The sequence below is a fragment of the Poecile atricapillus genome, chromosome 3 (assembly GCF_030490865.1).
Source record: "Poecile atricapillus isolate bPoeAtr1 chromosome 3, bPoeAtr1.hap1, whole genome shotgun sequence".
NCBI classification, from domain to species: Eukaryota; Metazoa; Chordata; class Aves; order Passeriformes; family Paridae; genus Poecile; species Poecile atricapillus.
The window spans coordinates 36115051-36140176 of NC_081251.1; the positions used below are offsets into that span (position 1 = coordinate 36115051).

The window sequence follows — 25126 nt, forward strand, 5'->3', positions numbered from 1 at the left end:
GAGATGATGCAACTCTGCAGGGAAGACCCCTGCTTTGAGCATCACCTACCTTAGTGTGAGAGGTAGCCTTTGTTGTTTGGTTTAAAAAGTCAGATAAAAGACTGAAGCTGTGGATTGCCTTTTACTCTTTAAAATGTGTTTTTATATCAGCTAGGGGTCGTAAACAGATCTTTTATGTGTAGTACAGGGGAAGGTTTGTATTTGTTCCTGTACCTCTGGCTTACGTGTGAATGAGTCAACACAAAGTTTCTATCTACAAGATCTTTTCTCTGTCAACCCTCTGTGCATTCAGATGCTTGAAAAGAGTTCCTGTAATAATTCACCTTTATTAGTGCCAACTAATTTCTTCTGAGGCCTTCCAGATATTTCAATTCTACATTAAGGGAAAACAGACCCTGGTGCATTTGGGCAACTTGTTGACATTCACAGTGGAGTTGAAATGTGACCAATTTCATACTCTTGGCTACATTTCTTTGCACATGAATTAAGCAGCTGGGATTTACTTGAAAGTGGGGCACGTTAAACACAGCAGTAACAAATATGCCTAAGTTCTCTTCCAGGAGGAGAGGATGGTCCCCTCTGCGTTTCACCAACTCTTCCACCACAGTGCTGCTCTTGGGAGTTGAGGCTTCCGTGGTGGAAGGTATTGCCAGGCACCGGCAGGACCTCACAGGTGCTGCTCCATCTCTCTACAGCAGTGCGAGGCTCAGGGGTGCCAAGCAGCACCTGCCACGTCTGCCTGTGTGCACAGTGCTGAGGGAACACTGTGCTTCCTGTTCCACCAGCTGGGCAGCAGTCTCTTCTCACCAGCCATCACATCAGTGGCACAGGAAGGGCTGAGGAGCAGGGTGTGACAGCTGGCAGTTGGGCTTGGCTGAGGTTTCTGAAGGGGGAATGCAACACAACACTCAGGAAAAGGTCTCTGCAGGGTCTGAGTAAGTCTGTTTGTTACAGGAGACAGCACCAGGAGCCATTGTGCCATAAGGCCTTGGTACACACAAGGTGGAGTGGAGAACTTTGCTTAGGGCAGCACAGTTAATACCACTTCCTCTACCACAAGGATGTGGTATTTACATGGCAAATACACAGCAGTTCTCTTTAATGGGAAATTCCAGGTAGAGCAGAGTGTTAAGCACTCTGCTGCCACCAAATGCCTGAAGAAAGTGATTATGATAGCCTTGCCCACTGCAAATGGCAAATGTGGCTGCTCTGCGGCAGCTTGGTAGGATGGAGAACACAAAGCTCCCAGTGCAGATGGAGTTTCCAACCTGCAGTAGCAGTGACACACAGGACAATATTCTTATCATTGTGGACAAAAATCACTTTACTAAGTGATTTTTACAAAATTTTTACAAGTCTTTACTAAGTCACTTTTACAAAATCACTTGACATTGGATACGGCCTTGTTACATTTCAGTTACGGGTGTAATGCCAAGAAGTTTCATTCCATTGGCTAGAACGGAGCGTGCAGCATGGAAGAGACAGAGCCGTGCCTGGAAAACAAGGAAAAACACTTTAGGGTAGTGCTGTAGCAATAGGGTGTGGTTCTTGGGACAGCAGTTAGACGAAGAGGTGAGAACACTGCGCGAAGCCGGCCCCCACTGGGACTCGGATCTACAAAAATCCTGCGTGCCAGAATTCACACCAGCTCTTGGCAGCCCATTGCACTGTTAGCAGAGGGACACTTTGTCAAACAAAGGAAGACGGAATGTTCAGCCCAGCCCTCGGGGCAGAGCAAGCAGAAATGCCTGAGAAACAGTGCAGTGACTAAAAGCTGAAAATCTTTCATGCACCACGGTCTAGAACAGCCTGAGGATACCGCTGGAATCTCTCCCCTCGACGTGCCTGTGTGACAGGCTGTCAAGCAACTATGGGCTGCTTTGAAAATTTCCCTTGTCAGTGTCTTGGCTGTTACACACCTGGCTGTTTGGGAAGGGCTCTATCAAGCTTGCTCCAAAAATCATAGTTCTTGAAAGTTGTCACATTGCAAGATCTTTATAAATATTTTTATTTACAGGACAAGGAACTAAAGTTTTCCTTGAAGTTTGGCACAGTCCATCTCCAAAGGCACCAATGCCCCCCACAGCACAGATCAACACTTAAATGTTGATGATTTCCTACCAAAATCAAATAGGTAATTCCTTTTGAAGTAGATGAAAGAAAATAAGAGAGGCAATGTAATTAATACATCATTTACTGAGTCACTAGGGGGTCAAACATTGCCTGGGAGATCAGAAAAAAGAATTTGCATTTATTTGGAATGGCACATTAACAGCTGTCAGCCTCTGTGCTTTAGCTAGAAAGGCAATACCGACAACTTGGGATATCTAGGTGGCAAGAAGGAGGAGACAAGATTCCGTTTTCTCCTAATTCTCTATCTTCCCATGTAACCACTAAAGGAAACCATAAAAAAAAAGTCAACGAGCAAGTTAAATGCTCAAATGTTTACTCTTAAAACATTTAGAAGGAAAGGTGATGAGTAGGTGCTTGACTGGGTCTGGAGCAGTTGTCCTTAGATTGCTGTGTTTTTGGAGGATCAAGCAGAGCAGCCCTTTCTGGAATGCACAGCTGTGAACAGCAATCCCTGTCTTCCCAAAGCAGTTCCACCCACAGGAGAGCCTGGCTGTTGGCTCTTCTGCCTGCGGGCTCGCATTCCCCCCAGTGGTGACACAGCTGGGCTGGCAAAGCTGCTGGATCCTTCCTCGGGCCGCCCTCCAGGCTCCAGCCTCCAACCCCACTGTGCCGTACCTGTGCCACGTCGGGGGTGCTGCCTTTCACGGGAAGGGTTTTGTGTGCCACGGCGGCCAGGTGGCTGAAAGGGAAAACACGGGAGAAGGGTGAGAAGGAGCAAGTCACTTGACAAACACAGTGCTGTGGGCTACAGAAAGCAGCAGAACTGGAAGAGCCACCCACAGCTGCAGCATGCCACAGGCTGATTTCCAACAGCCTCTTCACCTGGCTCAAGGAAGGCATGGTTTTCGTAGCCTGCATGATGTTGATGGCACGCCCTGACAACTTCACTCTCCTTAAATAACCCCAAAGTAATCTTCCCACTTCATACATATCCTTCCACTCCCTGCCCTCCATCCCCACCAAAAAACCCACAAACCAGTCTTAAAAGACTGCTCTGGGAAGATCCTTGAGAGCTTACCCTACCATTCCCAAGATGCATGATTCTTTACACAATATTCCTTAACTTGTTAAAGCCTTCCCCATACACAGGCTGTACAGATTCTTCCACCAACCCTACACTAGCATTTCATGGTTCTGTCCAATCCCTATGGGAATTAGATACACTGATTATATTAGTGTATGACTTACACTTATAACAGGCTTTGTTCATGGGCTGAGATAATGGTTAAAAGTGGTTTGGATAAAATTTCCTAGCTGAAATGTTGAGATTGAGAGGATGTCAGCTAAAATCTTCTCCTTAAGACATCATTAGTCCAGCATGATTTTGGGTTCAGATACTGGGTTTCAGCCAAATGATTATTTTTTCTTAAAAGCTGTTAAATTTCCTAGGAGGTTCCCAGCCCCAGCCTTAATCTCTACTATTTATTACATTATTTGCTATACTACTTTATGTATTTCCTGCTTCAGGGAAACTGTCCCACAAATTTCCATCTTCCCCACTCTTTTTACTCTTCAAAGCAGTGCAGATGTGAGGGCTGCAGAGCTAGCTCAGGAAGACCTGTCCTCATTGCACTGCCACTATCAGCAAACACCTTACCTCAGTGTGAGGAGGTAGCTGACAATGTGCTTGGGTTGCAGATCTTGAGAAGATCTATATAGGACCTCATCATACCTGTGAAAGAAGGTTTGTTTGGTGCTGAAGTAGTACAAGGTGTACTCAGATAGAAGGCTCATCAGACTTGCTTAAGTCAGAACAAACACAACCACAGCTGTAGAATTAGCAAAACTAATCTTCTGAAGCAGACCTAAGCCATGTCATTAGCACACAACTGCTTATTCCTTCCTTGTTCACTTATTGAAGGAGACTGCTTCTGCTGCTCATCATGCAAACAGCTCAGAGAGGCAAGCTATAGCAAAGAGAACACAAGAGCTGTATTTGCTCCTGGGACATTATGTCTGGTTTTACATCTCAACACTAATTGTACGTTTCTAGGAGCAAAAAACGTGTTAAATAACCAAGGAAGTCAAAATAGTCCCTTAGAGAACATTGCCTTTAGTAACTGAAGCTTAGAATTTTAAGAAGATAAAAGGAATCTTGCAACATTAGAAAAAGACAAATCCTGGAACACAGAATCACACAGAATGGGTCAGGTTGGAAGGGTGGGTGATCTAGTCCAACCTCCCTGCTCAAGCAGGGTCATCCTACATAGCTTACACAATACACGACTTTGTAAGACAGTATTAAACAAGGTAGTACAGGCAGTCATGACAGCTGTGTTTCTTCTTCATGTGTTTTGCTGTCCTTTTTCACAGCCTGCAAGAAGGTACCAAGACCTCCAGGGCTGAAGAGATTTCAAAGTTAAAGTGAGGATTGGACTTCCTGATCTCTGCTCAGCTCCCAGGCCCATGCCTGCCAGCATGTCCAAGCTGAACTGCTGTAGAATCTTCCTCTCTTAAAGACAAGCTGCAGAACTGGGGAGCACACCGTGGTAACAACAGCTCAGTAGTCATGTAAGAGTATAAAAAAATCCCAAGAAACAACTGACACATTTTCAAAATACAATGACACTGCATAAATAAGACACTACTGGTCTTGCTGAGAGCTGGCTGGTCCTGCTGTTGCTCAAGACCGTGTGCAGCACACGATGGACTGCATGCAGACTCTGGAGGCAATTACAGTTAATGGTAGGGCTCTGCAGCCCACACGTGCAGGTCAAAGGAGCCACCTGGTGCACTGGCATGACTTTGGAAGTCCTAATTTTAAACAGACAACCTCAGGAAGGTCTTAGTTGGTAAAAAAAGGTAACTTGCTGGCACTGCACAGTGTGCAATGCAGTATATAGGAATTCTCACTAGGAATTCTGAAAGCTTCAGTCACTTCTTACTCCATCACAGGCCACGCAACAGACAACTGCCTTGTCTCCATAGTTTAATTATACATCTATGAAATAATGAAACCAGAAAGCACTCAACTTTAAGACTGAATTAATGAAGAACACTAGTGCTATTAGCAGGTACCACTTGTGCACGTTCAGTAGCTCTGAAGGACGCTGAGGTCGCAAATGTGCATGCACGTACACACATCACCACCTCTCTCTTTTCTCAATGACAAAAACAGAACATGAGGGACCAAGCAAATCTGCAGCTAATATTTACACAGAGCTGAGCACACTTTTATGAAGGCAAGAAATAATTAGGAGGCTCATGTACACAGAATATATTCCAAATACCGCCTTTTCCATCATATGGCTTCTAAAGCCACTAACATTTCAAATGTTGCAATCCATGTGGCACAAAAGACAAGACATTGCCTCAAACAGCCATTTTTTCTTATGATCATGCAGTCTGTGCCCTCTCAATCAATGGCATATCCAGATATTTATTTTAAGGGAAATGGTATTTGGAAAGAAAACTAGACAGACCTGAGAAGATGCTGAAGAACAGAGATGGCATCTGGCTCTTGTAAGCACGCCACATTTACATCAGTTAGCTCTGCATTCCCATGCATCTGTTCTAAACTAAAATGTAAGAATAGAAAATAAACGTGGGATGAAAACCACCTCTTAGCAATGCTGAACAAAAAACCCAGTAACCTGTGTTTTTAAGAAAAGAGGGTAGGCTCTGCTCAAGCTGAATGGAACACTGAGACAGACTAGCTGACTTCAACCTAAGATTAAAAAGAAAATAAAAAATTTGTGCTGGCCAGTCAGTTATCAACAGGATTAGAGATATGCATGGACAACAGGTCCAGAAACTGAAAGGAGTAGTGAGGTAGTCAATCCCCCACTAATGGTACCCTGGAACCACCAATACCTACATGACAAGAGGAACAGACCAGAGAAAGGGATCAGGCTTGCATGTTCTCCCTGAACACCATATCCTGCTACCATTGCCTCAGAACATCAGGCTGCTTCACACCTTTGGCCTCACTCAGTTCATCTCACATGAAAACACATATTGAGGCCTGTTCTGGCAATTCAGTATAATTGATAAAATTGTTCAAGCTGGACTCTTCTGAAACTCTTTAAAAAAAATAAACTAAACATGTCAGGTGTTTGACCTGAGTCAACCAGAAGGGATCTCCTTTCAGTCTTGGCTATCAACAGTGGGAAATGACAATGTTAAAAATAATCCACTAGTTACTGCGGCAGCCCAAACATCCAAGTTCCATTAAGTGGTGTGTTTTACGATTGTGGACATTTTGGTTTTTATATCAGTTTCTTTAGTTCCAGGCAACCATTCTTCATCAGTGACACCAACCACAGAGAAGATGTTCCTAGAACTGAGAAACTACATGAACAGTTAGTTCAGTTCCACAAAAATGAGGTAGAAAATGAATTTTAATTGGCCTGCTCTTCTGGGAAGTCTCAATGATTTCTATCTTAAACTCACACTTCTGCTATAAAAGCGAGCATGTGTCATATTTAAGGAGATAGCACTGCTACTAAACAAAGTATTCGTGTCAGACTGCTGTGCAGAAATGCTCCTCTTACCTATGGAGTCTGGCATGGGTGTACTGCAAGAACACTCCTGTATCTCCCCGACTCTGGAGAGCTCGATCCCAGCTAAACTGGTAATCAGATGACAGAAGGCCCCGGAAGTCCTGGAACAATAAATTGACGTCACACAGACATGGCTCTTCATCTCAGTTTATAACTTCTCACAGACAATGCAGACACCTCATGAGGCAGCTCAGACTTACCTGAATTATGAGTGCTGCAAGACCAACCTTCTCTGCTGTCTCCACAGGATCCTGGACCTCTTTGGTTGCTGAAGGGAAACAAAAACATCATTAAGTCTGCAGTACCATAACGACTCTCTTGCTCAGACTTGGAGATGCCAATGTAAGAGCAGATCTTCCTTAACTGTAAACTAGCAATATGGAAATTGTCAGGATGCATGCAGCAAGAGGATATACATCTCTATTAAAAGCTAAAAACAGCTGTTTCACATGGGCTTTTTCCCACTTCCCCCTGTATGCATACCACAGATTTTGAGGTGGAAAGGTTCATTACAACAGACTATGCAGGCTATATTTCACAATTCTGACAGCCAATCTCCAAGACCAGGGAAATGCAGATTTTGTTGAAAAACTGATAAAAAGCTCCAAGTGATACAAGATGCATAAACAAAAAAAGAAAAGTGGTTCCAATGGCTAATGACCATTTGGATGTACATTTAGGGAGTATTCACACCATCCATTGTAAATACCTAAACTGACTATACTGAGGGAATCTGAACTGGGAGAATCACAGAATGCTTTGGGTTGGAAGGAACCTTTAAAGATCATCCAATCCAAACCCCCTGCCATGATCAGCGACACCACCTCCTCATCCATCTTACAAAGAAAGCCATCTGTTTTAAAAAAGCTGAGGAGGCAGAGCAAGGAAGATGCATACTACTTAAACTGATCAGATTGCTGACTCAATCCAGCATCTAACACCAGAGAGCACAAGAGGGGGCAGCATTTCACTGGGAACTGCTTGGATCTGTACTGCATCAGGAGGTACGGTCTTGGAGGCACAGGCTGAGTGGAGCGCAGGCAAACCCCCCCTTCAGCACAATCTGGGGCAGAGCAGTGGCCTCGGGAACAGCCACGAGGCTGGCAGGGTGACAAGGCAGCAGTGGCAGGCAAGAGAGGGAGGCTCTTGCCAGAGAAAACTGTCAGAGCTATAAATCCTTTGGATGAAATCTGACTGATCCCTCAAGTCCAGCCCCGAATCTACTACTGAGTAGTTTGTCTTTCCAGAAAAAAAACAACTGTTGTCCCTGAAAGGCAGGTACTTCCTTCTCAGTGCATGATGAAATAATTTAACTGAATGTTAAAATTTGCAAATCTGCAGTTTAGGGGAGTTCACAGAGTTGCAAAAAATTATTGTAATGTTGTTTATATTACAGGAAGTACAAAAAGAAAGGAAAAGGGCATATTACTGTGACTAGTGCAATACAGGGAGAAGTGAAGGGTGCAAAAGATGACACAATGTGATCAACACAGAACATCAAAAGAATAAGACCTGAAATAGCTAACTTTTTGTGGAAGTCATGTTTTGTAACATCCTTGAGCGAACTTCATTTAAAACATCTTCCAGAAAAATTACTTCTCCTCTCCGAGTCTTCATGCCTTGAACTAGACCAAAAGACACATGCTGGCACCTGTGTTGAGAAGCAGCAGGACCAAAATTATATTTCAATTGAGAGAAATGTTTGCAGTGTTTTTTCAGAGCTGGAAACAGAAATAATAGCTGAATAAATAACACTCCAATGTGGGAAGCTCAGTGATATAATCAGTAACTCTCATTTCAGCAACCAAGCTCCATACTTATTACATAATGGGAAAATTATTATCAGAGTTATGATAGCCTAGTCATTTGTATGCTCTCAGGAATCTCCTGCTACTAGCTTTAGTACAGAGGCCTCAATGCAATAACTTGCAATAAATTGAGGAGAGACAGGATTGTAGACAGATCAAATTACTGTGGCAACAGAGATCTCTTAATATAATTAGAAAAGGAGTCATAATAATTCTATTGTGGCCACATTAAACCAAAAGTATAATTAATCATTGCTAATAATAAAGTATTCATTGTTTCTGCTTGTAAAAATCCCAAGCATTATTCTTGGTCCAGAATCTAAGGTAATTTTAGCACAACTTTAAGCACTGTGAAAGGAGGCAGGTATTGCTGAAGGCTAAAACCCTGTATTTAACCACAAAAGACATGCAGTCTGGCAGAGGGGAATATGATTTAGTCTGGAGATCTATTACTGACCTTTGCTCAGATTGCTAACAAGATTGGTAATTGCAATGAGTAACAGCAGGGATACACTTCCCTGCAATAGATACTTCAAGCCTGAAGCACGATTCAAACTCAGATTCTGATCTCTGCTGAAATAAAATACTTCAAGAGGTAATAATTTGTAACCACACAATATCCCAGAAGCTATGCCACCAAGTCTCTTAAAAATTGTTTCCCTTTTTCACATCAGGCAGTTATGAAAAACCTGTTAAATGAGAGACAGGGCTGTTTTTCACATCCTAAACGCATGACAGTGACTCCATTCACACATAAATCGGATCAGCAGGGGTGGACACATAGAATGAAAAGGTTGCTGGCAAGGACCTGAGGCCCCTATTGCACATAATTCTGAAGGTTTGATTCTCTGTTGGACTAGTACTAGTTGGGTCCTACAGGCCAAATGTCTGCTTGTACCCTGGAGTCCATTACTTGCACACCAGCATCACATCTTGTAGCTTAGTTTCATCCAAAATGCCTACATGATGTGTGCTATAATGTGGTGGTGGATGGACACCATCAGGAGATTCTCTTCAAAAGAGCACTCCATTGAAATTCCAATGTACATATGATATACATTCTTGAGGAAATATAAATTAACCACCAAAACCAGTATGTGATTATGACATTTAAGTACATACCTTTCTGCCCAGTCATAACCCATGAGCTTCAGTATTTGGAATAAATGTTGAAAGTGATTACTTTGGCTTTTATCTGTCTAAGGAATAGAATTGATGCATATCAGGAAACACTACAAGTCTGATGAGGAGTAACTTTTAACACACAAACACACAGTACCACAGTGCCAGTAAGTCATTGCAAGCAAAATCAAGACCTACAAAGACAAGCAAGACTTAAAAATTGTGACAGCTGAAATCTATGACAATGAGATTTTGAGTTATGTTACAAAAGAAATCCATCTTTTCAGAAATGATTATTCTCAGGTCACAAAGGCAAAGATGTGAAGTAAAAGGAAACTTTAATGTTCTTTAGTTTCCCATGATCTGAGAGCTGCCCATCAAACAAAACATCTCCATTTTCACTTCAGATCCTTGCTGCTCTTGTTATACCTCTGGTTATATCACCAGACTCCAAGGGTCCTTTGGCTTAGAAACAGAACACCTCTTTGGCTGTCTGCCTCCAGAACCCACTAGTTTCTATTGTCTCCAGCATGATTTGTAGTTTTACATCATAAGGCAGGTACATAATTTTAAAAAATGTATAAATGATCACAATTTTATAACAAAGATGCTCTCTTCCACTTTCAGTTACACTCTTCTACAAACTGAAGTTGTTTCTGAAGTTGTTTCTGACTATATTATGTCTAACAACAATCTTCATATGTGTTTCTAGCCACAGCTGCTGCTATGAGGTTCATTTTTCTACCTAGTTGTTTTGGCCATCTCACTCAGCCTCCTTTTTATCCCTCCTTAAAAAACAGTGCAGAGATAACCAAATAATCACTATTCCCTCATTTGTTTGGTGTTCTGGGAAAAGGAGTAAAATACTTATCTTGTATTCCTTCTCAACTCTACCACTGTATCAAGCACCTGCCTCCTCTCTCCTAGTTCCTCATAACCTGCTCTGCTCCTGGGAATCACCTCTCTGCCAGCTCACAAGCAAGGCTGATAAATGGACAGCTGATAAATGGACAGCAGTGGCTGGTGCTTCAAACAAGGCCTTCCAAGTCCTTTTCCATGCACCTTAGAGATGAGGTGCCTCTCTCCACAAAGCCAGACCTCTCTTGTTAAGTGGCTGGCTTTAAGGTAGAGGTCTGCAGTCTGACAGCATGGATTATATTTAACTCTTTATATATAAAAGCATTTTCATTTATTTCTTGAGTGCAACATTCAGTGGAATCTTAGTACCTCTTTAAGAAGATGCTCTGAATATTTTGCTCATACCACTGCCTTTTTGTGAAATAAGTCGGATTTTTTAAAAAACCAAAATTAGTGAATACACTGATTTACAGCATTACAAGTAGTAAACCAATTTAATGTTCTTTTAAAGAAGTTGATCTGATGAAAATAAGATGATCTTATTTCATAAGACTCTAGAGTCTCTAAATAATTTTCTTGTAACAAGATTAGGATTCTGAAATATATTTTTATTTAATTATTAAAGACTAAAATCATTAGCATTCTCGTTTAATCCCATCAAGTCCTCTTGCCTCTGGTAACACTGAGTAAAGTCCTAACTCACTACAAAGCAGTGCCACAAAACAGCAGCAAAGCTCAGCAAAGGCTGGCAGTTCCCTCACCAGGCTGTCTGTCCCACAAGACTCTCCTAAGAGTTTGTTTCGTTCTTTTATGACCCACTTTCTCAGCCTTCAGAAAGTCAGACATTACAAAAATATTAACCATGTCTTCTGAAAACCATACAACCTGAGCAAGGCTGAGAGGACAGGACAGGCTAATCGGTCATTTCCCACTTGAATCAGATATTGGCTACAACAGACACATCAGTCACGTCACAGTCTGGCTGTGCTCTGCTGTGTATCTCTTTGGACTTGAAGGAAACCAGGGAGGCCCAGGCAAGGAATTAAAGAGTGACTGGAATTCAGTTACAGCAGCAGTCTGCTCAAGACTCTTGCTCCTATGCTTGCTCACTCCATTAGCTGAAAGTTCAGCTGACATCCTGATTTGCGCAAAGTGGACACCCAACTATTCTTTTTTCTAATTGTTCCTTCTCCCTTGGTCCCTGCTACCTCCTGGTTTATCAAACACAGATAATTGCCCACCCACATGAACTAGACAGGAAACATCCTTAACATCTAATGCTTTGCATGTTCACAGCCACACTGCCCTTTGATGCCAATGAACTCACTGTTCCAGCCAGCAGGGGCAGAAAAGCTCCCACCAAAACCAATTTCCCCTCAGAATAACTCAGAAGTCCCTGTTCTGTGACAACGTGTAAGAATGGCAAGCTATGGGAAACCTGAAGACTGAAGCTAAAAGGAGGAATGTGGTTTAACTAACTTTAAACTGTGCATTTAATGTTTTGCTTACTGATCTCTCTCCCTGCATCTTGTTATGTGTCACAGACTTTTGAAAAAGCTGTACAGAAATGGTACAAAGACATTACCAAACATGACCACGTACAGATTTTTTCCACATGTTACTAATTCTGGACTTCATATAAAAGAATGTGGCTTTCATAATTATTTTTTTTTCAAAATCTGAGAAAAATAAGATTTAGAAGCATCACATGAAATGTCCCTGCTAATATGAGATCAAAAAACAGTTTCAGACAAGTAAGGAGACAGTCCTGCTATTCATATTTGCTATCCATTATTGATACTGCCAGAATAAAATAAAAGTTAAAATAATGAAACCAATAAATATAAAAAGACTCCCTGTCTACAACTGCTTCATTCAGATTGATTAAACAGTACTTTATGTGCAATTTCTACATAATGAAACTAAGGCATTGTTCAAAGCCATAAAAATGTACATTTCAGATAAGATATCAGGACTTCAGAGTAGACTTCGATTCATTTTAGACTATTAATTTCTAAATTAACATTTTAAAACCCTTTATAATACTGACAGCTCTTTCTGGCTTGTTTAATTATTAATTACAACATTTATACAGAAAATAAAATGTCAAGTAAGAGTTCCTTTCAAGCTAATTGTAATGAATTTTTATAGTAGAGAAAAACTCCAGAGCTAATTTTCATAAAATCATAGAAAGGCTTGTGTTAGAAGGGACCTTAGATCATCTTGTTCTAACCTCCCTGCTGTGGGAAAGGACATCTTCCACTGTACCAGGTTTCTCAGAGCACCATCCAACCTGGGCTTGAACACTTCCAGAGATGAGGCATCCACAGCTTCTCTGGGCAGCCTGTTCCTGTGCCTCAGCACCCTCACAGTGACAAATATTTTCCTAATATCTAATCTAAACCTACTCTCTTTCAGTTTAAAGATATTTTTCAACCATTCTGGGCGTCATGCACTGAAGCAGAACCAAGAAACATTGCCACACAGAGGCACAGCTGCTGGGCAGCACGGGCATCCATTTTACTGCCAAAAATACTGTGTGTCAAAGTCATATTGCAAACCAGAGGCCCTGTGGTTACTGCAGAGAGTCAGCACAAACATGTGTGCTGAATCTAGAATTACTTACCACATAAATCATGGTATCCCAGCTGTGCTTATTCATTCTGTCTATAGCAGCTGCAAGATCTCTGAAAGAGATAATGAGAAACTATTCGGACTTTCCCTCAAACATACCTCACTACTTGCCTCTTAGAAAAATAATCTGCTTTTAATGGAGGGGAGAGGACTTCCTGGATAGAAGGATCCATGTATGCCTTACACGTAGAAAAGGACATGTATACTTTGCTGATGATACATCTGAAATGTTTTTTTAAACCACTACCTAAGAAAATTACTGAAGAAACAGTTCTTTGGTGCAGAGTGTCCAGGGTCTGTCTGCCTGCCGGGACCTGAGAGAAATAACCTCTTCCTGGAAAACTAACCCCATGTTCAACCTTAGCTTATATGGTAGAAAGCTCATCTACACACACACAAGCACACAGGACTGTCAGAGGAGAACCATCAGCCTTGTATTCCAATCTGAAAAAAGCATTTGCAATTGCACAAGACTTGTTATGGGATGCTTAGGAGAGGAACCAAAGATAAGAAAAGAGAAGATGATAACAGGGATGAGTGGCTTGTAAATCCATTGCTGGTTATACATTTGCCTAGTTCTGCCCTGCACCTCATCAGCACAGTCTGTCCTGTCTTCCCATGATTCCATTTTAAACTCTCCCGGGGTAAGGGGGCTCTCTCCTCTGTGTGCACATGTGTTTGGAGTGTCAGCAGCTGGAGCTGGGGACTACAGCTCATGTAGGCCATGCATTTGTGGTGCCAGAGACAGAGAGGACTGGGCATAAGTAAAATGAAGCAGCTGGAGTTTGACCAAATAACAGCTGGAGTTTGACCATGGGTCACAAGGTGTCTCAGCCAACAGCTGGAGTGAGGGCACACATCCTGGTACGACTGAGAGCAAATATCAAGCTGAATAGTCGGCAAAGTATCTCAGGGAGTCTCCAGTCTGCAGAAATGAGGCACCAGAGGGGTCTGTACTGTTAGCATCAGAGGATCCAGGCCAGCTGCTGGAGAGACCACAGGGACCTCCAGCTACTGAAGGGATATGTAGTGCATGTAGAATACATATGTGTATTACTTAAACTATTAAATAAAACATGTATCACATACATAATACAAGTATCTATGTCACAATATATATCACATACACATATGTATCTATACACATACATACACATAGGTCTGTTTCTTCACAGGAATAGATACTCATCCTAATCACCCAGAGGGAAATAAAATGCCAGCTGTGCTGAGTGGTTTTGGCCCTGTGTGTGGGCCTGTTGAGATCAGGTGCTCATGCTCACTCCTGGCTGACCTGTGGGCATGGAGCTGTGGCACCTTCGTCTCTATCTGGCTACAGGACTCAGCAGCTCCCTAATGCACAGGATTGACTGTAGCATCTCTCTAATATCCTTGCCCTGAAAAGCTGTACAGAGTTTACCCTGCAGGCTAGACACTAGATTTATTTACATTCCTGACACAAAGAAACTGCTAAGGCTTCCATACTAAAATACCCAAGAGGAATTTTAGGATACTGATGAGGTGGCAGGAAAACAGCAATAAAATTGATGTTACAGCACTGATGGCCCATTGAATCAATGAAGATATGGCTGAACAAGCTATTTGTTCCTGTATCAATACACCATCAATAAACATTTTAAGCAAAGGTCTTTCTAAAACCTTTATTATTTGGCAGCTATTTATTACATCCAGAGATTCCAGCTTTGTTTTCAAAGTTAGTAGCTGGAGAAAGTATTATTATTTATGCAAAATAAGAGATTTACTAACATTACTTAGGGGGAGGAAAAGTACTTAAAAGCCATTTTCACCCTGTCATAGTTAAACTACTAGTTTCACTTAAAACTACCCTAGAAATAAAAAGCTTCAAAATCCATGTGAGCAGTTACAAATGTGCTCGTTTAAAAGTTCCCTGGCAAAATGACTAGCAAGGAGCACAGATGGGCTTACTTGCCTTGTTATATAAAGAGATGTCCCATCACTGCGCATGACGGTGGAAACTGTTGAGAGGTCTTTCTTCTCCGAGAGATCCACAACTCCTGTCCCTTTTCTGTAAGTTGAGGGAAAATACTGATGTCACTGCAAGCTACTACACAGGTAAGTTCAGGCAAGACTGAGGTCAGAGCCAAAACCAATGCCTCTTGCCGCAACCCCCCCTCCCTCTAGACAGTCTCATTCTTTTTGTTTGAATGGCCATCTCCTTTAAGTCTTTTTGAAGACTGTTGCTGTAAGTTTGGTGTCACCACTGCTGATGCCAGGGAGAAGCCTGCCCACATTCTGGTCCTTTCCATGGCTCCCATCCCAGTTCAGCCAGGCACCTCTTTCATCAAGGCAAGGATCTCATTTAGTTCTGCTTATTAAATGGCACACACAGCTACCAAACTAATCAACAGCCTAAAACACCACTAGGAGTTGAACACTGTCATTGCACCCAGTTTGTCAAGGCCAGGCTTCTGTGCTAGTCACAGAAAAGGAAAATGTAAATTTTAGCTGTGACTGCACAAATCCTGATGGTATTCTACTAGAAAAGCTACCAAAACCATGTAACTCCAAAAACATGTAAAACTCTTCCCCTCAGATTATGTACAAAACTCACTCATCTTGTTGGAAGTGCAACGGAGATGTTAAAAAAAGTAAACGACACCAATAGATTGAATGAGTTCATACATTGTTTTCTGAAGGATTCCTTTATCTTCCAGCATCTTCAGAACCTCCTGGGCCTTCTCTTGGTAAAATGATTCTCCAGAATATTCATCAAAATGCACTCCTAGACGCTGAAAAGTTACCAGAATATCAAAGAAAGGTAATATCATTAAAATAAAGGCTAACCATTTTTCTTCAAGTTAAGTCAGATGATAGGTTACAGATCAGATACAGTGCAGAGATCAGTGTTATTGCAGGAAATGACACTTCATTGTTAAAAGGAAAGGATGCTTGGATTTTGATTTAACCCATTTCTGCATTAGAATGAATCTCTCCCTGAGGTGAATATGGTGTTGGATGTAATATTCATGAGAAATCAGGTATCAACTGGTTAGAGCAATTCATACACAAATTCTGAGGCAAGTCCCTTACTTGGTGTGCTGGAGGTGAAACCAGTGGGCTGCAGAGGAACTACCTGGACATGAAACCAGCCCTATTTCAAAAGGATGCTCAAAGGAATTTTAAAAAGTAAAAGCTGCTCACAAACACTGCTGAGCACACAGAAATCAGCATTACCATGAAGGCTGTGGGTACACTCAGAAGAGACAGGATGACCTTAACTGTCAAACCTGGACAGTTCATCACTTCAATACATTTTAGTTTAAATGAAACTAGAAGTGGAAGATCTAGCTGTACCAGTCATCATGTGATCAATGATGGGTGACCTTCAAGATGCAGCTACATACACAGCCCAGTACCTAATTACCTTCAGAGGTCAGCTTTCGACAAGAATTATCTAGTGTCTTACTTAGGAGACCTCAACTTAAGAGTACTTTTTTGGCTCCAGTGATATGTTTCAGGGAAGATGTTAAAGCAGAGCCATTTTGAATTATAAACTGTTTCCCAGTTTTTTAAGATTAATTTTTCGGTCAGTGGCACAAACATGTCCCATGAAACAGCGGACACTGGCTCCACTCATGAGATCACGTGTGCAACAGATGGCTGCGTATTAGCTCAACTTCACCAGCAGGGAACTCCTGCTGCTGTAATTTCGTACACCAAATTTAATATGCAACATTATAACATTAGATCAGAAATGTGAAAACAGAGTTATCTTCTAATAAAATTTATTACATGGAAACCGTTAAATTTGGTGGGTTGTAACTGACTTCAAAGATAAAGCCAAACTAAGTAATATTTATCCAACACTGATTTGCCTTGCTGCTTAGCACCACAGTTTGAGCTTCAGGACTTTTGAGAAGGGAGAATTAGTCTAAAGGCCAATAACCTGGACACCATTAAATAAAATGTATCTAGCATGTCAGCAACTTAAGTGACAGCCTGCTTGGATGAGAAATCAACTACTGTGCTTTTACCAAGCAGAATGAGCAGAATGAGCCTGGCATACTGAGAAAGAGCTTCCTCACAACATTCTAAAGTTTATGGGAAAGGCAATGAATTGATAACATTAGAGCAATCTCTGATCCCAAGTGAGTCCACTGCTTGGCAGTCTCCTAGATGAAAAGGTCACTGTCAATTACGTTGATGAAGCAATACAGAAAGAGACCATTTTACCAGCAACACAGAAAAAACACTTGGATGATTTGTACCTTATAAATCCGGATGTATTCCTCAATACTGAGGTCTCTAAATTGCTTCCAAATTGACAATGTCTGCTCATCATGGTCCTCGAGTTTTCTAAAGAAATCCTTAGCCAGCTTTTTTGTGTTTTCATCTGCTGCTTTGTTAATCTGCACATACACCTAAAATATGACACTGAAAATGTTGAAGCAGTATAATCCTCTCCTGTAATGAAAACAGTTCTACAAGAACAATACAAATACATTTAAAGATGACATTCTTAAAGCCAAAATTTTAAAAGACTTGTTAAAGCAACACATTCCCCATCGAAAGAAACAATGAATAGCCCAAAGCCCAATAGGAAAATGTGCAGTTTATCTTGAAAGAAGACTAATGCCCTAATTCCTTACTGCTGTTGCTATCATCCTCTTCATAACCTTGAAATGACTGCAGCAGCAAAATATGGAAGAACTAATTTATGCATGGAAGGGAACCTATCACAGACTTTTAAACCACAGACATGTCTTCAGAGGACCACAAAATTGACATTTATGGCAACTGCATTGCCTAAAATTGAGATAGCAGTCGAAGCAACAATATTCTTGATAGACTCAGTATTTTACAAGTGTATATTAACAGAAAAGATTGATTTCACACACCAGCAGAAAAAGCACCACTTTGAAACACAACTCAGTTTTTGATACAGCTAGGCATACAGCTGAATAAACACTTAAAAATTTGTAATAACTGAGAAACTAATTTGGTCTCAAACAACTACAGTTTTAGAATCTTTTGCACCTTGACTGAATACTGTTCTCTACACCTAAAGGCAATTTTTTTTAAGGTCATAAAGCCTACATGCTACTGCAATAGCTGGTATTTTGAAGCTTTAGTGCAAAATTCAGGTATAAAAATTTAAATTCCAAGAGTGGACTGAAATTATAAATAAAAATGAAGTAATACACACTGATGCACAATCCCAAATATACAACTGCTTCTTGTTTTCTCTTTCAATCAGTCCTAATGCTCTAAAACACCTCAGTATTAAGAATCTATCACCTTAAATCCACAGGGCTTAGGGATGAGGGAAAAAGCGAGTAAAGTTTCTGTGTCAAAGAAGATGGCAAGCTCAGAAGGAACTACTCTGCCATATAAACAATCTAACATGCATTCAGCTGCTGAGTATCCAAGTACTCACAGTTTGTTCCTTTGCCACAAGACATATTTACACATAACAGCTATCCTGTGTCACTCTGCCTGAACAGCAGCATTAGCCACAGTTCCTGTATCCAGCTCCGAGGGTGAAGCACAGCTCAGGTTTGTGGTAAGAACACACCTGAGAGTGACACACAAGACCCCTGACAAAGCCCTATTAACATGTGAGACCTTTCTTTTAGAGGATGAGGGCTTAAACTTTAGCCATCCAGGAATATTGCTCACCTTTCCTCCTGTTTACTGGCAGGAAAAGGTGTGCAGGTAAGCACATAAATCCCTTATGTGTATTGCAGCTATATCACACCCAGCACGGCTGTCACACAAAGATCAGCAAAAAGGAAATACTAACTCAGATGGTATCAGGCATACTTGAATGGAGCAAGCCAACAAACCATAACCTGTTTAATCCTGGAAAGACAAATCTAGTTGGTCTCCTCTGAACTTACCTCAAAAAGGTGCTGCAAAGGACTTGATTTTAGTTTTTCTTTGTTGCCGAAGGATTGGAAACCAACACCCAATAAGCCTTGAATAACAATTACATATAGAGTTAGACAACAGACCAGAGTATATTGATAGGTTATTTTTGTAAGTCTAGTCTTAACACTGCAACATTTTGAAACAATATAATGGTGTATGCTACAAAAAGAAATTCAAAAGCATAGCCTATTATTCCACTGCATAAACATCACCCCCCCAACGCCCCTGAAATACAATAGCTAGAAAATAGTAAGAAATACTGTGTTGATTTCTCAATTCCTCATAAGGAATTTGTGTTTCTAGACTTGTATAAAGAATTATCTTTCACACAGCAACAAGATGTAAATACAAAGCCACACAGTGGAAACTGATCAGCAACAGAACATGCTCAAAAGTCCTTGTTTTGCTTCCTCCCTTACTAGTATAATTTTAAAGACAATAGTATAATTAATAATATAATTAATAGTATAATTTTAAAGACAATAGTATAATTTTAAAGACAATAAGAATTGGGATACAACATTGAGTTCCTCACACCACTCATGCAATGTTTTTAAGGGAAATTTTTGCTGCTTGCTTAAATATGCAGCTTTTTTTGAGCACCCAATTTGGCTTCAGGACTTTGCAAAAGAAATCTAAAAGAGAAAGAAATCCAAATCCCAATCTTTTTGTCTAAATGAAAAGACCTCATTAACTCTTTCAGTAATGCAGCAATATTAACCTGTCAGACTCTTGGATTATATGAATCTGACTTTAAGGCCATCTTATTCCTCTGAGCTGACAAGGACCAGGACTGGTGTAGGAATAGACATGCAGGTATCCCTTTGGAAAACTCTCTGCAACTAAACAAACAGCACTGTCTCAAGAACTTTCCTCTTAGAAACACTGAGTACAGAAGAAAGCATGGCTGACTTTAAGAACAGGTTAGGTTTTAGGAAACAAAATTAGTCTAATCCTATTGGAAGGGAGTTAAGGACAGCTTGTTCTATGAGCAATCAGAGCTGGGTTTCCTAATGATCTCTCTCAGATATTAGCGTATCTAAACATTCCACTATTCAGTGCTGACTTCACATCTCCAGCACAACTGTCAGTCTTTATTCAACCCAAACACATCCTTCCATGTATTTTTTGTCTTTCCCATATTATCCCCAGACCTTGTTATCCTCACCAGTTAATGGCAAGATGCAGCACATGTTGGAACTGATTCTGACTTAGGGATGGTGACTGGTTAGCCAGCAGGCTGAACACAGAAGCTAACTTTCTCTCCCAGAGGTCAATATACTGTATTTCTACTTTTACTCAGCTGCCAACTGTCGTAATTCCAAAAGAAATTCATTCTCTTGGAGATATTTTTCTTTGTCAGATCTGGCTAAAGCTGCCCAATGGGTTAAAAATTTATTAGGAGCAGAGTGACAGGGAGACAGATAAACAGATAGTGTGACTGCATTTGCTACCTTAAAAAACCTGCCGCAAAACTGCCTAAAGGCTGAGACCTCTCTGCTATCTCTCAGGAAAATATGTTTTCAATTCTCATATTTTAAAGCCTCTGACAATAGCAGTTGTAAAAGCAGCTGACAGACCATTAATTACAGCACTGCTCCTGAGAAAGGACCATTACAGTAATACTGCTGTGCTATAACTCTGTATGACCAGCATGACTATTATTGGTTACAATACCTGCCATATATTTGAGCTGAGCCTGCCCAAATAAAAAGGGGAGTACCTACTTTGAAAGAAATAGTTGGAACTGCTAGGTCAAAAGCATGATTCTAAGAGTTGTGTGCTGCACAAATGGCACACACGTAAATAATAGGTACTGTGATCTTTATACCTTCAGGAACCTTTATATCGAAATACATAAAATTCCTGATATTCAGACTTCAGAGTGCTATTCAGTATCTTCAAAGGCAGACTGAATGAGGTCAGCTGAGAAGCCTTTTATCCAGACAGCATTTCACTGCTTAACTGTCATTGCCACATTTATTATACAATAGGGTAGTGATAAAATTATGTCTAAGGGGCAAACATTAATGAAATATGCAAAGATGAAATTTACTCAATTTTTGGTGAATTCATTCTGTATTCAATTTTTATGAAACAAATCATAAGCGAAGCAAAGCTCTGCTGTAAGATACTGTTTCATCAGAAACAGGATCAGGAAAGGCAAGCTGCAGGGGAAATAATTCAATAAAGGAGAGAATATTTTATTACCACTCTCACAGTCCTGAGACTGTTATACCACACTGCCTAAAATCCAGGAGTTTAATCTAGAAGGACAACAGGTAGAACTGAATGTATTTTAGTTATCTACACTTACAAATCCGAATATAAAAATGGATTGAAAGTAGGGCATTGACTTTAAATTTTTAACCCAATTCTGTTCATAATATTGATTCCTTGATGTCCCCAAAAGCAGCAGTACTATTGAAACTGGAAGGGGCAGCATAAGGACTGGAATAATAAAAAGTGACCACTTAACAGACATTGCACTTTGTGTTTGCCATTTAAACATCAATAAATGGACAGCTTCCAGAGCCTACTGTGAAAGAAAATGGGATTTTTTATAGTTTTCAGAGATGTACCAGCTTTCAAGAATGAGGAAATGGGCATGATTGCCTTTTTTTAAATGCCTAAAAATATGCCCAAACTAGCTTTTTGGGGGCAATTAGAAAGGGAGATGAGACTATATATCAATTTAAAATGCAAGATTAACAACAGAAGTCAACAAAGTTGTGAATGCTATGGATGGGTCAGCTGCCATAACAGAGGGATAGCTATAGATCCAGCAGTGGGATGTAAATGATCTCTGGAGTGGGAATAAATATCAAGCCATGCATCCTCAGGTTGCACTTGAGAGGACTATTCAGTCCCCACTAATCTGATGATTTCAGAAGAGATGGAGGTGCCTATCTGTATGCATACTGGACTGTTAGTCTTCCAGCCCCTATTCACTTGCACATTCTCCATCTACACACCTCTCTTCTGCTACATTTTAAGAGGAAACTGAATATTCCAGGGAAAGTGTAGGGATATCTCTAAAGATATAAACTCTCTGAGCCCCAGTGTGCCAAAATGTGGTTGTTGTGGAAATTAATTATGCTCTATGAATGATGAGAAAAGGAACAACAACAAAAACCCAAAACCAAGCAACCAAAGAAAACCCAAACCCAAAACAAAACATATAACCCCCAAACTACACATTTAGTCTGAGAGAAGAGCTACTGAGAGGGACAGAGAGACAGTTGGATAAATTTGGTCCTGTTATTTCTTGGACATCAGTACAAGCATACAGCTGATGGATCATTCTGGACTATTTTGTTCAGATTTTTTAAGGAAATGAGCTATACATTACCCACATGGAGATATGATATCATTCCTTATGAGCAAAGAGTGAATCCAATGGGCCTACAAAAACTGAAGCTGGAAACCTAGACCATACTATACAATAGAAAAGGACACAGTATAAAAAAATATTGAAACATACCAAACTGCATGCCCCAGTCACCAAGGTAATTTATTCTTACTACTTCATGTCCCAGCGCAGCTTTGAGATTTGCTATAAAATTCCCTGGTAATGAAACAAAAATGATATTATTATTCAGTTGTAGGCAGTCTCTCATCCCTATGGAACCGTTTTCTGGTTTTGTATCACCTGTATTCAAAATTAAGCAGAAAAGCAATCAGATGGAATACTCTGCAGGATTTGCTAAAATACCTGACAACTGAAAGCAGCAGTAGCAGTAATAGTAAAAAGTGAGTTCCTTTCTGAGCAGGAAAAGAAAGGCTGTGCATCTGAACAGTGTCACAAAGTGTCTCACACTACAGAGATAAAAACATACACAGGTGGATGTACATGCACATATTGCAAAGTGTAAGATCATGAAAGACCTTTTAAAGTCATTTTGTATTCTCACACATATGTGGCATTATACATAATTCCATCACAGTCAGGCAACCTCAAAGCAGGTTAGGCAAGCACTCAAAATTCACAAACTGCTGTTAAGTGTGATGCTAAAGAGAGAACATCGAGTCCTGAATCTCTGTAGACTGTTGGAGCAGTTCTGAGCTCTGCATTTAACAGACCATGCTCCAAACTTGTCGTATCCTATAAGGACATATATATATATAAGTTCCAGCTGCTCTTACAACAAAACCCCTTTTTCTCTCTCCTGAGCTTAGTCGTAGCCTTAGAATTACAAAGAAGAAATAATCACATCCCTTCCTCTCTTTTCCTTTGCTTCAAGGGTACCTTTTAATTATAATACTGTTGTAAAGGATGCAGAAAACTCTTATTGTATTGTTTTAACACCACATTCTAGCTTGCAATTACTTTCAATTCCATTCTCTGTAGTGAATTAATTGTCTTACTCTGGGACAAACATTGATCTACAGAACTATTTCTGAAAGCAGCTTTTTTCTGTAACAAAGGATCCAGAAATGGAGCATAAAAAAAACCCAAATACATAATTTCACTCAACTATCTGTCCATGGAAGAGGTAATTAATTTATGAAATTAATAACTATACATGATGAATTAAGTATAATTAAAAACTAATACATTATTAGATGCACAGATTTTGTAGGATCTTCTGCTACAACCTCCTAGTTTTTATTGTGAGATCAGGAAATGAAGGACAAATACAGTTCTCCATATACCACTAGAGCACTGCACAAGAAATTTATTAATTATTCTATTAGAAATTACAGCAACTGTCTCGGTAATACTGGCATAAAGTAATTAGCATATAAAAGCAAGCTTTTTGCAGGGCAGCCACCAAGACATAATGATCTGAACTGCTCTGCAGTCCAGTGCAAATTGAGAATTAAAATTCAAAGGACTCTCTTAACACCTCAATGAAAACTGCCTTGGGTGTCTTTGAAGACCAATTTTAAGCTACTTCATTTAATATCCACAGTCATAAAACTATATTATGTGTGACTTAATAAATCTGCCAGCAACACACCACGTTCTTTTCTTCACTGCATAATGAGCAGAAAGGTTTTAATTAGCAAGCTGAGCCTGACCCAAGCCACTCACACCCGAGGAGTGAGATGTTAGCAGTGCTCCCCTGTCAAGTGAGGCAGGCAGACAAAGCAGCCCTCCCAGGAAGCAGTGAAATGCACACTCACCTACTATGGTGGAACGCAGGTGTCCTATGTGAAACTTTTTGGCAATATTAGGGGAGCTGTAACAGATTTTTACAAATAACATTTGCTCAGTGGACAAAACTGCCAGATCACCAAGTTAAAAGAATTTAACACATGCATCTAGAAGAGCTGAAATAAAAGCTCAATCCTCAATTTTCCCATAAGATTCCCTGATTAGCCTCTGTCCTAGACAGCAAGTGTTCTTATCCAACCAGTTTTCCCTCCAGTATTAGATAACAGACAGTGCTGTGGTTAAACCATCCCATCAACCAACCCAACAAAAGCAAAAAAATCTAATCAAAGCCCAGCTGTATTAGCAACAAAGAATCAAAAATATCTTCTCACTTTTCTACACATTTTGGACATATGGATCATTCTCCTCATGTCTTTTTCAGAGATAAACCAGGATGAGAGATTTTGTGTAACCAAAATTACATCTTTCCAGCAATGCTCACCCCTCACAAAGAAAAACAACAAAAACCCAACTCTTTACACAACTGTTTGTCCAGATTAAAATAAATAAATATATATATATATAAAGTTCAGCTATGAAAATTCAACCTCCAAATTAAAGCCAAGTTCTTACTTTTCAAGACTAGAAGCCTGCAGAGGGAATATTACTCAACAAAAATATTTACGCATAAAAAATTTGACTCAGACACTTTTCATACCATGAGTAGGTGACAGTCAACAAAATTGCAGTGGAAAAAAACTTTTGGGGACAGCAATCAACAAGATTTAGCCAGACAAATGCCTGCCTGCTTTAACAAGTCAGGGAAGAAGGTATAAAGGTACAAAAAAAAACCTGATTAGTGCCTGGAAATTCAGGTTTTACTTCTTCATAAGAAAATAAAAAGAAGCTTTCTTAAGAACTGAATGCTGTTAGGTGTTAAATGAGACTATTCTCAACGGAGGGCTGTGTAAGGCATGAACTCCTTAAATACCAAAAATACATTCTGGGAAAAAAGCCTCAAATCCCTGAACATAATTTATATTCTACTTGGTGAATAT

General features: G+C 40.3%; 1 protein-coding gene across 3 annotated transcripts in view; it reads right to left on the reverse strand.

Moving 5' to 3' along the window:
- Positions 1-1258: 1258 nt before the first annotated feature.
- The window catches only part of RARS2 (arginyl-tRNA synthetase 2, mitochondrial), a 29828-nt gene continuing 5960 nt past the window's right edge, over positions 1259-25126 (reverse strand). For all 3 annotated transcript variants that reach the window (XM_058835301.1, XM_058835303.1, XM_058835302.1), the window contains 15 exons: positions 24098-24153; positions 22452-22535; positions 18937-19013; positions 17305-17457; positions 15719-15825; positions 15006-15101; positions 13050-13110; positions 9566-9642; positions 8162-8286; positions 6836-6903; positions 6627-6736; positions 5556-5651; positions 3731-3805; positions 2749-2812; positions 1259-1493 (listed from right to left, as the gene is read on the reverse strand). In XM_058835301.1, coding sequence (XP_058691284.1) covers positions 1407-1493; positions 2749-2812; positions 3731-3805; positions 5556-5651; positions 6627-6736; positions 6836-6903; positions 8162-8286; positions 9566-9642; positions 13050-13110; positions 15006-15101; positions 15719-15825; positions 17305-17457; positions 18937-19013; positions 22452-22535; positions 24098-24153 — 1336 coding nt within the window. In that variant the 3' untranslated portion in view covers positions 1259-1406. The remainder of the gene's footprint in view (positions 1494-2748; positions 2813-3730; positions 3806-5555; positions 5652-6626; positions 6737-6835; positions 6904-8161; positions 8287-9565; positions 9643-13049; positions 13111-15005; positions 15102-15718; positions 15826-17304; positions 17458-18936; positions 19014-22451; positions 22536-24097; positions 24154-25126) is intronic.